The sequence below is a fragment of the Populus nigra genome, chromosome 6 (genome assembly GCF_951802175.1).
Source record: "Populus nigra chromosome 6, ddPopNigr1.1, whole genome shotgun sequence".
Classification (NCBI taxonomy): domain Eukaryota; kingdom Viridiplantae; phylum Streptophyta; class Magnoliopsida; order Malpighiales; family Salicaceae; genus Populus; species Populus nigra.
In genome coordinates, this window is record NC_084857.1 from 5,637,541 (window position 1) to 5,653,694 (window position 16,154).

At 33.4% G+C, this 16,154-nt stretch overlaps 3 protein-coding genes across 5 annotated transcripts; 2 read left to right on the forward strand and 1 right to left on the reverse strand.

Moving 5' to 3' along the window:
• Positions 1 to 6,266: 6,266 nt before the first annotated feature.
• On the forward strand, positions 6,267 to 12,408 carry LOC133697244 (beta-1,3-galactosyltransferase GALT1-like). 3 transcript variants are annotated; one of them, XM_062119694.1, is made up of 8 exons: positions 6,267 to 6,637; positions 8,112 to 9,321; positions 9,828 to 10,054; positions 10,153 to 10,434; positions 10,798 to 10,926; positions 11,001 to 11,180; positions 11,629 to 11,736; positions 11,857 to 12,408. In XM_062119694.1, exons 2-8 carry the CDS (start codon positions 8,562 to 8,564, stop codon positions 12,067 to 12,069), a joined length of 1,899 nt encoding a protein of 632 aa, XP_061975678.1. In that variant the 5' UTR covers positions 6,267 to 6,637; positions 8,112 to 8,561; the 3' UTR covers positions 12,070 to 12,408. The 3 variants fall into 3 exon arrangements, with proteins under 3 accessions (XP_061975678.1, XP_061975676.1, XP_061975679.1); XM_062119692.1 differs by having other exon boundaries at positions 8,136 to 9,321; XM_062119695.1 differs by lacking the exon at positions 6,267 to 6,637 and adding an exon at positions 6,906 to 7,879 and having other exon boundaries at positions 8,136 to 9,321.
• Positions 12,409 to 12,986: 578 nt separating this feature from the next.
• On the reverse strand, positions 12,987 to 14,088 carry LOC133695818 (protein DMP8-like). The gene has a single exon (XM_062117768.1). The coding sequence runs from the start codon at positions 13,773 to 13,775 to the stop codon at positions 13,071 to 13,073; it is 705 nt and encodes a 234-aa protein (XP_061973752.1). The 5' UTR covers positions 13,776 to 14,088; the 3' UTR covers positions 12,987 to 13,070.
• A 979-nt stretch (positions 14,089 to 15,067) lies between these two features.
• LOC133697396 (E3 ubiquitin-protein ligase MPSR1-like) lies at positions 15,068 to 16,049 on the forward strand. Its single transcript, XM_062119905.1, has one exon. It carries the CDS (start codon positions 15,287 to 15,289, stop codon positions 15,941 to 15,943), a length of 657 nt encoding a protein of 218 aa, XP_061975889.1. The 5' UTR covers positions 15,068 to 15,286; the 3' UTR covers positions 15,944 to 16,049.
• Positions 16,050 to 16,154: the final 105 nt, after the last annotated feature.

Consider the following 16,154-nt stretch of genomic DNA (forward strand, 5'->3'; position numbering starts at 1 on the left):
ATTGAGCCTCTGGCTATCAATAAAGTTGCGTGAGCTTCGCCGTGCATCCTGTAATAAGCTGTACTCTCGAGTCTTTCTTAATGCACTGGTTTCATTTATGTCCTTCCAGGAAAAAATAATAGTTTTATCTTGCAACAGAATAAAATAAAATAAAATAAAATAAAATAAAAAAACCAGCTTCCTTTTCTGATAAGATTTTGAAAAGGGTTTAAATTCTTGAAAGGGTATGGATATTTAAATTCTTTCCTGGTAAAAAATAAAAATGGATTTTCGTAATAAGTAAATAATAAAATCGGCCGGTCAACATACGAGACCTGGTATCAGTTTCAGAAGATCAATCCCCAGTCATGGTCGGCATGAGATGACACGCTAAGAAGGCCCCGGCCTATAGCCCATGAAGCCCAATATGATAGCCCGTGGCAATCAAGTCCATTCCTTACAATTCTCCGGAATTGAAGTTCTAATTAAGCAGTGGACAATTCAACTTAATTCCACCAATCATCATTAAACAAAAACAAATATATAAAAAGGGGATAAATTCTTAATAAGAGTGATGCTAATTTTATCCCACGAATTCAGGGACTTTGATTTTTCGACAACCATTTCGGTAAACTTAGCATTGTTCTTTTAAGTATTTATTTATCCCTCTCTCTTCTTTTTTTACTGCTCACCTGTAAGGTGTTAATTACTTTTTCCTTATTTTTTGGGAAAAAAAAACATTGTATGAATAGAATATGAATATATCACTCTTTACATACTACATCCATGCAAATTATAACTTGATATTTCAAAAAAATAATTAACAACATCAGCGGTGTGTAACAACGAGTTAATAAAGTTATGCAAAAAAATTATTTAAAATTCCCAAGTATAATTAATTTGTTTGTTGTAAAGTAATGTTTTTTTTAAATAATTTTAATAAAAAATAAATTCTTAAAAAGTGAATAATTTTTTAATATTTGACAGTATCATAAAAAATATATTGAAAATTATATAATTTTTTTTAATTATTTTTCAAGAATGCAATGAGCTGAAAATTATTTTTAAATTTTTTTTCAAGTTTATTAAAAGAACCGGAATCATAGTTGATAGATAATAAAATTAAAAAATATAATCTCATAAATTATTTTAAATAATAAAAAATATAAATCAAATCTAATAGATAAAAAGTTTCAATCAAGAAAATAATTAGAGAAAAATAAATAAAAAATATGAACCAAAATTAATATAAAGCTAAATCAAATCAAATATTAAAAAATAAAATATTAAAATAAAATATATAACAATTAAAATATTAAAAAATAAATTTAATATAATCAATAAATAATAAGATGTTTTATATTTTTTCTCAACTTTCTAAAAATATTTTTTGTTTAAAATAAAAGAAAAATATTTTTTTTGAAATTAAGCTAATCCTTTTATTGAAAAATATTTTTTATTGATTAAATTTTTTAAAATTAAATAAACATTATAAAATTTAAAAATAATTTTTTTAAAAAAAACTACTTCCACGAAACAATAAGGATTCAGAGTAGAAAATGATTGCATATCACGCACAAAAATAAGCTTGAGCTATTATAAATCAAGGAAACAATGGCCACACTATTAGGCTTCGTTGAGAATAAATTCAAAACCATCAATTAATATTAATTTCCTCGATATAACTAAAACAAACACTAAACCTTTATTTAAAAGGAAAAATCAAACAAGAGAAGAATAAACAATTAACATTGGACCACATAGATCTAGATCCAAGATCAAGATTTACACCCACAACAAGCACACGAGCAAGGAAAAAACGTCCAAGTTGTTGTCGACTACAGGCATTGATGATGGCTGGGGCCTGGGCGAATGCTTTTTAAAAAAAAAAAGAAAAAAAAAAAAAAGAAAGAGAGATTTAGGTTTGTTCTAGAGGGGAGTAATCTCCATGTTATTTTTCAAATACATACAGGAGATGTCGTGGCATTCACTTTAAAGAAGACGCTCCTGGAAAAAGATGAATTAGTCTCGGTGGATGAAAGTTGCTCGAGGAAATTACATGATCGTTCTATCGGAGAAAAAAAAGTTAAAAGTTCTACTATACATAAAGACAGTAACGTAACGAAGCAGAAGATGGCTTGGAAAAGAGGCTGCTGCCCTAGCCTATGGAGGCTGGCCCGAAACAATCGAGAAAGTTCTGTAAAGCGTCCCTCCTCGAGCTACAATCCTTTTCTTTTTAAAATGTTTTTGAAAATTTTAATTTTTTTTATTTTAAATTAATATTCTTTTATGTTCATGATAAAATCATTTTTAAAACATAAAAAATATTATTTTAATATATTTTAAAATAAAAAAACACTTTAAAAAACACTACATTTTTAAATAACCGTAACTTTGTAGGATCAGTGGCCTAATTAGTGCTTAATAAATGCCGTGTACTTGCTTACTAATCACCACCTCGGTATGTATAGAAGCTGAAAGTTATTTATTGTCTGTAATTAACTCGGTAGGTTGCTGGGAAATTGACCCGTTAATACAATCATGATACTTGCACCCTACACGTGGTTGTTGGAAAGCTTTTTATATAAAATATATTTTTTTATATTATTAGTAAAAATAAAATTTGAAAATAAAAAATATTATTTCATATATTTTCAAACTAAAAATATTTTAAAAAATAATACCTACTATTATAATATCAATGGGGTCTTAAGAGCTCCCATTCCTTATTCATATCTACTAAAATAATAGCAAATGGTATCTTGCCAACTCAGCCTGCTATAACCATGGATTAGGCGGCAATTAATGAAGTTTTGAAATGTTAGCGTGACTGCAAACAAATACATAAATATAAATTAAAATAGATATTCAGTATCGTTGGAGTAGCGAGCTCAAAACATCATCAATGGAATATGCTTGTATAGTTGGATTAACCCTGGTTATAAGATATGGTATAATTTGACGGGTCAACTTAATTACTTGTAGATTAGATCCTGTTTAAATAGGATAGCTGAAGAATGCTAATCTTTTTTATTTGATATGACATTATTTCATATTTTTTTAATAAAATTTAAATTAATTGAAGTCAATTCACGCCGAAATTGCTTCTCACAGTCAGATCATTATCACTTTGAACATGTCTTTTAAAAAATGAAAAAAACTTGTGACAGTAACATATCAGCTTATTTTCTTTTTTCTTTTTTTTTTCTTTTCTTTTTTAAAACCATGCCGGTCGCAAGTAAATCATCCCACCTCATTTCTTTATTCCTTTTTTTATTAAGTTTTTTTTTCTTTTTTGTTTTCTTTTTTAAAACCATGCCGGTCGCAAGTAAATCATCCCACCTCATTTCTTTATTCCTTTTTTTATTAAGTTTTTTTTTTCTTTTTTCATCCATATCCTTTTTTCATCTAGTCATTTTACTTTATTTAATAGTTATAGTTATGTTTTGTCTCAGTGAACTATAAAATGATATTTGGATTGTAAATAGTGAACCACTTCAAACTTTTTTTCACCCGCGCCCTTTTTTTTTATTGGATAATTTTTTTTTCGTGCATCTCTTTTTAATTGAGTAATATTGCTTGCCATTAAATAATTATAGTTTGATTTTGTAAAATTAATATTAGGTAAACCATAAAAAAAATAAAAATACAATGTATAAGAAAGGCACAATCCAATATATTTTGCAATAGTTACTTTCAATTATTATTATTTTTTTAATTTTGTGTTGTCACTTGACTTTTTCTTCATCATTTTACTTTAAAAGAGTGCGTTTGACATTGACATCAAAACATTATTTGCTAAAAATTTATTTTTTTTAAAAAATAATTTTTGAGTATTTTTTTATTATTATTTTAATGTATTAATATCAAAAAATAATTTTAATAAATAAATAAATATATTATTATTTTGATGTATTTTTGAATAAAAAAAACTTTTAAAAAAATTATTGTCACAGTGTCAAGCACGCTTGAACTCAAAATCCAGTTTGATATTTTATTTTGGTTGACTTTACGTAGAATCTTCGGATGTTAGAAAGAAATTTTGATATTGAGTTAATATTTAAGTTAGAAAAAATAAAATATAGTTTTACAATTTTAAATCATTAAAATTTCACGGACCAAATATCCAACCATTTTTTTCTTTTAAAAAATAACATTTTAATTTTAATTTTTTCACTCAGTCTTTATTTGAATTCAACATAATTTTTTTTTAATCATTAATTGAGATTTATAATTATTTATTTATTTTTTTTAACACTTGTATAAACTTTTCAGTTTATAATTAAATTTCTTCTTGATGGTGAAAAACCTGCACTCTTCTCTTGCATTTAAAGAATAATGCTCCGCCCTGTAGCGTAATGAGAATCAAACTAGTTTTCTTACAATCCTTTTAGGATTCAATTATTTAATACTAATATGAGATTAAACTTATTTAATAATCAAAACAAGCCTCCAAATAATATATCAGCCATTACTGACCATCTAGAAGAGCTTAAGGAGGAAGAAAGGAAAATATTGCTTCAGTATAAACCGTCATCTAAACTCGGTTAAATTTATATAAATACTAATTAAATCTGAAATTAAAATATAGCTCTGTATCTCTGCCATCTCATTCAAGAGACGGCACTCATGGCGTAAATATTGTCGAATCCAGGAATCACTAACAAATCTTGCTGCCAAAGAAATATAAAAAATTAAAAGCTAGCCTCTTGCCGTTAGGTTCTCTGTGAGTGAACTTGAAGGCTGCACAGTTAGCTGTGCGGTCCTTCTCACGCGTAGATGTTCTCAACAGCAATATTGAGAGCCGGCCCCTGCCTGCTTTTTTTATTTTTTTATGTGGATATCCATATAGTTTCTGCATATTATAATTAATTTTATATCCTGTAAATTCAATAAATATATAAATCACCACATGAATGACAAGTATGCACAATAAAATTTGAACCTGGATATAAAAGAAAGGAACAAACCCCAACTATCGCTATGCCAAGATCTCAAATGCAACCTGCTTTTAGATATTAGTTTATCTAGTGGGAGTAGTGTTTGAAATTGTGTTATTAATTGTTTTTTAAGTAATTTTTATTTGAAAATATATTAAAATAATATTTTTATTTTTATTAAATTTAGTTTTAACAAAAACCAATTCAAAACATTTTAAAACAACAATATAAAACAAAAAAACAAGTCTTTTTGAAAAACACAACGTGAAAGTAAAGACAAACAAATTGTAACTAATTTGGTTTTTTAATATAAGCAAACGCAAGAGAAGAACAGTTAATTAGATTTAATCGAGGAGCATTGGTTCAGCCAAGTAACTAACAATGTTTTTTTTATAATAATCCAGAGTGTTCCCAGCTGGCCGAGGGAGGCATCTCCTGCGTTCACTAATTACCATGTCAAGGCCGTAGTGTCTGTTTTCATTGTTGGATTTGCTTTCTTTAAAGATTTCAAATGGATTCCTAGCTGTACGTGTTATTGTTTATTCTGCACAGCAGGTCTCGAGTTCGAGTCAGGACGTGCATTTCTTGTAAGAGCCTAGAACAGCCAGGATTTTACTCACTCATTTGGGCCCACAAAGTGCGCTTTCCGGGGGGTGGAGTTTCCTCGAATCCAAAAAAAAAAAGTGTTATTGCTTATTCATTTTAAATAAATAAATAAATTAAAAAAATATCTTGAACTCTTTTTTTCATACGGTTAATGCATGAAAATCAACCTTTGATATGTGATTGAGAGGAAAGAGCATACAAATCATGAAAATCCACGTTTTTAATAATAATAATAATATTAATAATAATAATAATAATAATACGCTCACAGTTTTATACAAATCATGAAAATCCACGTTTTTAATAATAATAATAATAATAATAATAATAATAATTATACGCTCACAGTTTTATTTTTCAAAATTCAAAATTTGCTTTTACATGCTTACTTTTGCCATTAGAAAATAATGACTGTCATCACAAGGCTTGACAGCTGCGTGCCAATAGCATCACCTCGAGTAGAACAGAAGAAACGGTGAACGCGAAAAGGAAAGGAAAGAAGGGAGAGAAATGGGAATATAAAATGAAGAAGAAAGCTTATATAAACAACAAGAAAAGGAACATCGATCACATTGCGCGGCTGTCTGTCATTGGCCTTTTGTATTTCACGGTCAATAGCCGGGGCCCGCTTCCCCGCTTAAACTTCACTCTAGCTCTGTTTTTTTTTTTTTTTTGTTTTTAATAAAGTCCACGCCCCTTAGGGGTTGTTTGGGATCCCAATCCATGAATACCTGGACCGTTTCATATCCGAGCATAGAAGATAGGAGAGGAGAAAGCTGAGGGTTCGGTTCAATCTCCGTACTCGAGAACAGGTTCATTTAAATAAAGCCTCCATATTGAATATTAATAAGTAAATAGTAGTTGGAGTATTTTCTCACATCTTTCCGTAGTTGACTAGTCAGCCTGATAAATTACATTACATAACGGCATAAACCTATTTATTTAACACACAGTGAAATTTATTATCTTCCTTTCCTTTCCCTCCGTTGAAGCATGGTTAGTTGTAGTTCAAAGCGACAAAGATCTAACAATAAAACACAACCGCCTTCATATCTCTCCCTCGGCATTCTCTCTTCTTCTGCAGATTCAAGATTATAAAGGAAAAAAAACAGGTTTGTTTTTATTTGTTTTCTTCTAAGCTTACTGCTCTGTTCACTTACTCGAAGCGGTTACTACTGTACCGCTGCTCTGTTTATTACTCATTTCTTTACATTATCGATTAATTAGTTCAAAACTCGCTTTGATTTTGACTTGCTGCACTCTCCTTGGATCTGTCTTATTCTCTCTTTCCTTTTTATTTCATCTGTATAAAGTCTACCTGGTTTCTGAGGCAATCGAGCAGCCGAGAAGGTACTCTGTTCTTTGTTTGGAGTTTGAAAAGACTCTTTGAGGAAAGCTGCCTGCTGTCTTGATGTGTACTAATCAGTGTTTCTGTTTTGAGATTCGTGATTTTATTCTCTAGTTTTTTCCCCGGGAAACAAACGGGGAGATTGTACCAGTGCGTGAGATTTCTAGACTATACAAGCATCTTAGAATTTTTTTTTTCTGGCTTTCTATTTTTTTTTTTTTTTTGCCGTGTCAATGGTGTCTTCTTGACTTGTTTTGGTCAAGCCTTTCAATGGCATTTTTGGTAATTCTAAAAGGAAAGGCGCTTTGATATTTATGAGCCAAGTTTGTATAATTAGTAAAGAAACATAATTAATAGACCATCTTGAAGCGATTTGGCAAATTCAAATTTGGTTAAAAACTATGAGAGTATTAGTTTTATAATCAAGCATTAAATCTAAAGGGGTCCTTACGTCATTAGGTTCCATGGTTAGTATTTATTGTTAACTGTTGTAATTGTAATTACCCGGTTGTATCTGTTCGCCGCTACCAGGTCTAGAAGTTAAAGAATTTTCATCACACAATTCTAAATGGAGGATGCTTTTTCTTGTTTATTTTTTTGGTCATCAAGGGATATACTATAATAGAGCCACTACAAAATACCTGCTCCCTCCTATTGGACTAATAGCAGTGGGCTAGGGAAGACATTGACTTGACTTTGTTGACTCATTCCTTATTCTCGTGTTTTTGTACAATAAATATGACGGGCTTCATGAAAAATGTTGTGGTAGTCACTTTTTCGGGAAATTTATCAAAGTTAAAGGAGATGGTGAGTTTTGGATATTTTGAAGTCCAAAGAAAACTGCGGTTCTTGTTTTGATTGTTGATCTTGGAAATGATTCGAGTTGTGTGGTACTGATTTACTTGTGATCAGTTTGATACTGCTTTCTGAAACTTTCCGAGGAAACTCAGCTCAAAAAAGCAAGCCCTGCATCCAGTTTTATTGTTAAACAGCATTTTCCTGTGAGGTGAAGTTTCCTTTACGTGTTCCATTAAAACTGGTTTCTGTGTGTGCCTTACCTCAAAACTAGAATTGATTTTCGTAAGTACCATATGGACTGCATGTTTTCCTAAATTTTGGTTATCTTTTAAAATTTTGCATGACACGGTCATTTATGGAAACTGTAGCTTTACTTAATCTTTTGACATATGCATATTCATTTAAGCATTTTCTTAGCAAACTTTTCTACTTGTTAACAGATTAATGAATTTGGATTCCTGCAGCTTGACAGTCTTGTGCGAAACATTTAATGAAGTTTTGTGGTGAAGTTGGCATTGATTCCTGAGCGATCCAGCTGTTGTTTGTCAGGACTGAAGTATACGTTTGCAATGCTTTGTTGCCATCTCTACCAGATAGCTGACTGAGAATAAGAGGAACTAGAACTTCTTTGAAAATGAAATGATCCTTCTACAATTGTATCTCAGATTCTGTTTTTTTTCTCACTGAAAATCAGCTGTCAACTGTTTGTTCTGGATATATCAATCTTTTCCTCTTTCTTAGCACCTCAGCTTCTGGAGTTCCATTGCAAAATTTAGTTTTAAGAGATTCATTCACATGAAGATCGTCAATTGTGGGATATATGTTCCTTTAAGCTCAACCACAAGAGAAATAGGCCTCAAGATTTTTGGCGCCTCAGTCTGAATAGCAGAATGAAGAAGTGGTACGGTGGTGTTCTGGTTGCATCCTTGTTCATGTTACTGATCCTTAGATATGGTCTCCTGAAAAATCCAATCGGAGGAAATATTCTGTTGAATCCCTCCTCCAATGCAAGCAAGCCTCTTGAATGGGTGCATCCTGCTCTTCCACCTGCAGTTCAAAATCCAGAGACTTCTTCTCAAGTTTTTTCTACAGATACTATAGTCTCCAGTCTGTTTGCTCCGAGAAATATTTCCAATGAAGAGCACAAGTCTCTGCAGACATGGAATCTACTGAAACACTTGATTGATCATGCTCAGGTTTTCGCAAATGGAGTAGAAGCTATTAAGGAAGCTGGAAATGCGTGGAGCAGCCTGATGGCTTCAGCAGAAGAGGAAAGACTTAGTTATACAAATGAAAGTTCAAGTAGGAAAGTGAAAGAGAAACAATGTCCTCACTTTCTTAACAAAATGAATGCCACAGAGCTTGATAATAGTGGTTATAAATTGTGGCTTCCTTGTGGCTTGACTCAGGGTTCGTCCATCACAATTATCAGCATTCCAGATGGTCTTCTCGGTAATTTTCGGATCGACTTAACCGGGGAAGCACTTCCAGGGGAACCTGATCCACCCATCATTTTACATTACAATGTTAGGCTTCATGGTGATAAGATTACAGAGGATCCTGTAATTGTCCAAAACACCTGGAATGCGGCTCATGACTGGGGTGAAGAGGAGCGTTGTCCTTCTCCATCTCCTGAAAAGAATAAGAAAGGTAGAAACCTCAGCTACTTTTTTGTTATATCCAATGCAACACAAGTAAGTTTATGCTTGCAGTTTTATTTTGTGTTTGCTCAAGTTCAATAGCTCATCAATAGCAGTTAAGGTCAGCTTCTGTATCCTGATCTGCCAGTTCTTTATTGCCTTCTGTTTTTTCTCCTCTGGTCCATTTGTAAAATTGTTTTTATATATTGCATCATCCTATTAATAGCAATTAAATTCCGCCCTGAGATTCCTGTAATTTTCCACTTTTAATGTGGAAAGCTAAAGTGGTAACTACTTTGTGCTCAGTTATGGATGAAATGAAGTGGATGTTTACACATTGATCACTTAATCAAATTGCACCTAGATGAAACTTTCCAAGTGATTGAACTAGAAGTTTGTGATGTGGTATCTGGCTGCTGTCGTCTATACCTTTTGTCCAGTCTAAGTCAGTTAAAGTTAGTGACATGGTTATTAAGTCTTCTATGTGGTCATAACTCTATTAGATTTATATGCCAGTGGACGAGTTGGATCAATGTAATAAGATGGTGGGCAGAAACGATACTCGGGTGACTAGCATGCATTCTGATCATTCAAGAAGGTCATCACTTCAGGAAGGAACTAAAGCAAGAAGATATTTTCCATTTAAGCAAGGTCAGCTATCTGTCGCAACGCTTAGAGTGGGAATGGAAGGAATCCAGATGACTGTTGATGGAAAGCACATAACATCTTTTGCATATCGTGAAGTAATTTCCTTGCTTTGACTTTTGTGTTACTTTTGGAATTTAGTTTAGCATGCCAGTTTCTTCAGATTCATTCACACGCTGCTTTGTTGTCTGTTCAGACTTTGGAGCCATGGCTAGTCAGTGAAGTTAGGATTTCTGGGGACCTAAATCTAATTTCAGTTGTGGCTAGTGGTCTACCTACATCAGAGGATTCAGAGCATGCAGTTGATCTAGAAGTACTCAAATCAGTTCCTCTCTCTCCAAAAAAAACACTGGATCTCTTTATTGGTGTCTTTTCTACGGCAAACAATTTTAAGCGGAGGATGGCTGTTCGAAGAACATGGATGCAGTATGCTGCAGTGCGATCAGGGGCAGTTGCAGTGCGCTTTTTTGTTGGTCTGGTGAGATTTATATAAAATCCTTCATTTCATGCATCAACTTTTATGGGAGTATTTCATATTGATAAAAAAATTGGAGAAAAGAAAAAAGATTCCTGATTAAGGATTGTGCAACCTCGTTGAAAGCAGAATTTGTTGACCCTGCCATGAAAGGAGCATTGCTTTTATAGCAGGACCTGAGTTTCTATGTGAGCCATTTTGGGATGGTGGTCTCAGTAGTGATACATCAATTTGTATTACAGCCTTTAATAACTGGTTTTGTGTATGTCATGTTCTGGTGGAACAAACCAAAAGTTTAAGGTGTGAGGTTATAATTATGTAAATCTGTTTGCTGGGCCACTGACAAATTTGAGGTGTGTGCTGCAGCATAAAAATCAAATAGTGAATGAGGAACTCTGGAATGAAGCACGGACATATGGAGACATACAGCTGATGCCTTTTGTTGACTACTACAACCTCATCACCTTTAAAACTTTAGCTATCTGCATATTTGGGGTACATATCTGTCTCTTCTCTAGATATACATGGATGACTGGACCTTTGCCACATTTAACTCATCTGTTTAACAGACAGAGGTTGCATCAGCTAAGTATGTCATGAAGACAGATGACGATGCGTTTGTTCGTGTGGATGAAGTGTTAGCTTCTTTAAAGAGGATCAAAGTGAGTCATGGGTTGCTCTATGGATTAATCAATTCAGACTCTCGGCCTCATAGGAGTACTGAAAGCAAGTGGTATATTAGCCCTGAGGTAATTCTCCACTCACAAATGATCACTAGTTTCTTTCAAATGTTTTTTTGTCCTTTAACTTTGCTGATTTGGAATAATTTGAGAGATCATGCTTATTCTATGTGATAACAAAAAATATTCAACTTCTCCTAATGTTAGCATAGTTGTCATGTTAGTTCCACATGTGGATGCTCAACCAAAACTTGTGATTTGCTATAAACGCAATTGTTTGCAGATTGACCCAAACAGACATCACAAATGAATACCCATCATATACAAAAGATCTGGTGAATACTCTTATCGCTAGGATTCCAAGCAGGACCCTAGAATTTTAGGTTGTTTGGTTACCTGGTATAGATATATGTGAAGTCGACCTCCTTAATGAAGCTTTATGATCTAACTGTAAAGCAAGTGCTTTTGATCTTCTTCTATTTCCTTATCCTCGTTTTCTTTGTTTATGTTATAAAAGGAATGGTCTGAAGAGACCTATCCCCCCTGGGCACATGGTCCTGGTTACGTTGTGTCCCGTGACATTGCCAAGGCAGTTTACAAGAGATACAAAGAAGGCCGTTTAAAGGTATGAGAACGAATTGCAGTCTGGTACTTTGTTAGAAAATGAAAAACTCCATTGTTCCAAACCAGCCTCAGGCAATTCTATATATCTCAAAATGAAAACTGTTTATGGTTGACGTGACAGATGTTTAAGCTAGAGGATGTAGCAATGGGTATCTGGATTGCTGAAATGAAAAAGGAGGGTTTAGAAGTCAAATATGAGATGGAAGGGAGGGTCCATAATGAAGGGTGCAGGGATGGCTATGTTGTTGCCCACTACCAAGCTCCTAGGGAAATGCTTTGCCTGTGGCAGAAACTTCAAGAAGGGAATGTTGCTAGGTGCTGCGGTGATCGATAAGCTTCACTGATCACCTTTTGTTATTAGGGCTCCACAAAACCACATGCATTAATACAATAATCTCCTTAACCAATTTCTAATTGAAAATTTTGCTTTCCAGATTGAGCAAATAGAGTCTCTGCTTAGAACTAGAGGAGGGCATTTGGCTCAAGGCCTTCCACAAAGGTAGGTAGTTGCCTTTGTATAATTATTATTATTATATATTGTACTTTAGATTGTTACATCATGTCACGGACGATGCACGTAGGAGAGATTGGTGCCTTGTATAGAAGATTTCTGTCTTGTAACCAGTTTATAGAAATTCTTTTTGTCGCAATATAGTCATTTTGCCCTTAGCAATTCTTGTGTATGTGATATAAAAATTTTACTGCCTTCCACTTGTTTTGTTTTTGTTTGTTTTAGGTTGAATACTGGCTTTCACTCTTTGAACAATACTTTAGAGTACCTAGCTTATGTAATCATATTGATTTTAATATTGATATTAAAATTGATATAATTTAGGTAAATAGAAATAGTGTTTAAAACTAGAAATAAAAACCCAATCAATTTTATTATATGATTATCAATTGATACGTTAACAAAAACTAAAAAAAATGAATGGCTATCATTCTTTATATGAATAGAGAATCACCGGTCATTATTAACATGTTATTTTATTTTTATATTTTTTTAAATTGCCTTTTAAAATTTTATTTTTATTTTTTTTGAACTGGTTATTATGATTTATTATTTTTTTATGATATTATTGCAGTCTTAAATAATATCTCATTATAATTTATTTTATCTTATTTTTTATGAGATTATTACTGTTTTAAATAAATATTTTATTATAATTTATTTTATCTTATTTTTTATAAAATTATTCCAGTCTTAAATAAACTACCAGTTTGTGAATCGAATATAAAATTCTAAACGCATTTAGAAAAAAATAAAATCTTATGATCATTAAAAAAAATAATTCCTCTGCAGTAGGAACTAGCAAATACAAACACACTCAGAAATCAATTAGACATGCATCCAATGCCATGTCGACTAGTAGGGAACACTAAGAACAGGCCACTGCAAATTACACCAACCATGAGAGGAAAACTCTCCATCACTTCACCCATCTCCTTAACATGCCCGGGAAACAAGCATCCGGTCACTCTATGATCTGACAACGCAATTGCCATGAATACCATCACCGACATCATTGCATGAACAAGATCGGTAAACCCAACTCTGTACCTCTCATCTTTAGGCACGTCAACTGTAAGACCAGGCTTAAAAACAGCCAACCCTTTTGTAGTCACAAAACCATAGTAAATTTTGTCATCTGGGCCCTTGAAACTGTCGGTGAAATGAAAGAAAAAGCAGGAAAGAGAGCAAAGACCAAGAAGGGCATGGATCATTAGGGCAGTAACAGGTGTGCACACTCCATTCTTGGATATTGATGGAAGAAGCATTTCAAATGTCAAAAGGGTGCCTGTTGGAAGGAAGTTAACAAGCATGGATGTCTTGGAGATTGTCTTTTGCATTCCTTTAGCCACGGCTCTCCGTTTGCTGCCTGGTTCTTTAGGGGCTTTGGTGAGGGTGCATAATGGCTTTGATGGTTTGGTTTCATCATCTTGATGGGATCCAGTGGAGATTTTGTTTAATTTAGGTTCATTTTGCGGGGATGCAGTGTAGATTCTGATTCCAATTTCTTCTCCAGGAGTTTGCTCCATTTTCGCTGGTTGACAACAATGTTATCTGGAGCAAGAGAGGAGAATAAAGAGAGAAATCTTGCTGAGAGATCGACAAAAAAATGAATGGGTTTGGGCTTTTATAGGAGTTTGACAGTAACTGTATGAAAACTTCAATTTCTAACAGTCAAACGGTTAGCGACGGCCTCTCCAGTCCGAATGGCTGCCATTCACTTTCACACCGTTCCCAGAAATTAATACACTTGATGTAAAAAAAAAACCCTAACTTAAATACGTTAGAGACCAGATTGAATTGGAGTGAAGGAAGGGAGAGCTCTTTTAATCAGTTGGCTTATCATTTGGATTCTGAGAAACAGCTACAATTCAAAGGAAAAGAGAGAGCTCTTTTAGATCAAGATTACATCCTTTAGAACTCAAGCTTGCTTTTAGAATGAAAAATATAATTATGTCAATTTGAATAAAAAAACTTGATAGAAGAATATAATGGAAGATCTTATTGGAGATCAATTTGATCAAATGATTTTTATGGATGAATTAAAGAAGAAAACCCACCATGATTTTCTGATATAGTGTTCCGGTTTCTACAGATGCAAAGTTATTATGTTCATATGACAAAAGGAATTAAATAACTAGAAGCATATATACATCTATGATCTTGGTAAGAATCCACGACGAGAAATTGCCATCTCAAAAGCTTGCATAATTCTCTCCCCGCGAGCAAAACCATTGCGATCATAAGATGATGTTTCATTGATCTGAAGATCCATACAGGCCTTAATTAGTAAGCTCTTCGCCAAGACATTCAGCAGCAAAAACAATGATCACAGGCAATGTAACAGCCTTTTCTTTTTGCCCAGAAATTCTCTAATCCATACAGGCCTTGTTTTTTTTTTTAAGTATTTTTTTTTAAAAAAATAATTAAAATTTATTTTTAATATTATTATATCAAAACAATTAAAGAAATAAAAAATTAAAATTAAAAAAAATACCGCATTCCCAGATATCCCTGAAATGACAGAAAGAAAAGCAAGCGAAAGAATGATTGATACTTGATACTTTTGCCTTTGCCTCACTGCTACTGCATCGAATCAATTATATTAATTAGTTCCTGTAATTTATCAAAATGAATTGATTACTCTCTTTAGTATGAAAAATAATTTAATAATCCCTTGTCCAGAGCTGATTTTGGGGGGTGAATTATACATTAAAGGGTATTATTAAATAATATACATAATAGAGGGACTAATTAAAATAAAAAATCTCCGCTTGTTTAAAGTTCTTCATTGACCAAGGACTTCATACTTTTATGGGTGGTGAGAAGATGAACATCACGTGTTAACATGTCTTGCTCCAGATCTTTCTACAAGCTTCTTGTTTTCCTGTGGGCACACCACACCGTTGTTTTCCCCTTTCCCTTATAAGCTCCATCACTTGAGCCTTGCCAATATCAAACTATTCACAAAAAAATCTAAATCTCCCCCCCCCCCCTCTCTCTCTCTCTCTACAAATCTAACTACCAGTAGCAGTTCGTCATGGCCTCTGAGACTGAATTTCCTGCCGAGTTTTCTTCTATGTTTGAGAGGCTTTTAAGGCATAGGGACCTCTCTTTGTTCTTACCTTTTATTTTAGGGTTCACCTCCACCAACACCACAGAGCAACGTGACCCAGATCAAGAAGCACCACAAACAACAGACCCAAATGAAAGAATCATCCTTATAAACCCTTTCACTCAAGGCATGGTGGTGATTGAAGGAGCCGCAAGTCTTGAATCTTTACTTAGAGACATAGGTAACAAGAAGGGCCAACCACCAGCCTCCAAAGCATCCATAGAGGCCATGCCAAAAGTGGAGATAGGGGAAGATAATAAAGATGGTGAGTGTGCTATCTGTTTAGAGGAGTGGGAGCTTGGTGGCGTAGTAAAGGAGATGCCTTGTAAGCATAGGTTCCACGGTGGTTGTGTAGAGAAGTGGTTAAAGATTCATGGGAATTGCCCTGTTTGTAGGTACAAGATGCCTGTTGACGAGGAGGAATTGGGGAAGAAAAGAGATGAGGGAGATGGAGGGAGAGAGAGGAGAGTTGAAAGAGAGATTTGGGTTGGTTTTGCTTTTAATGGTAGCAGGAGAAATGGGGATTCAAATGAAAACCCTTCAAATGATTCTTCTACGGAGGATCAAGAGAGATTTTTGTAAGATCCCCCCCCCCCCCCCCCTCTATAAATAGCATGAACATATAAGTAATTATATTGTGTTTTCAATTAAATAATGTTAATAATAAAAATTTGTTTCAATTGTTGCAGCTGTGTTTGAGCATTTAACTTTTCAAAACGTGTCGTGATTAAATAATTGGATAACTAAATCATTCTAGTTCATGCTGTAGAAAGAATCTGCTTTGAATGGTAGA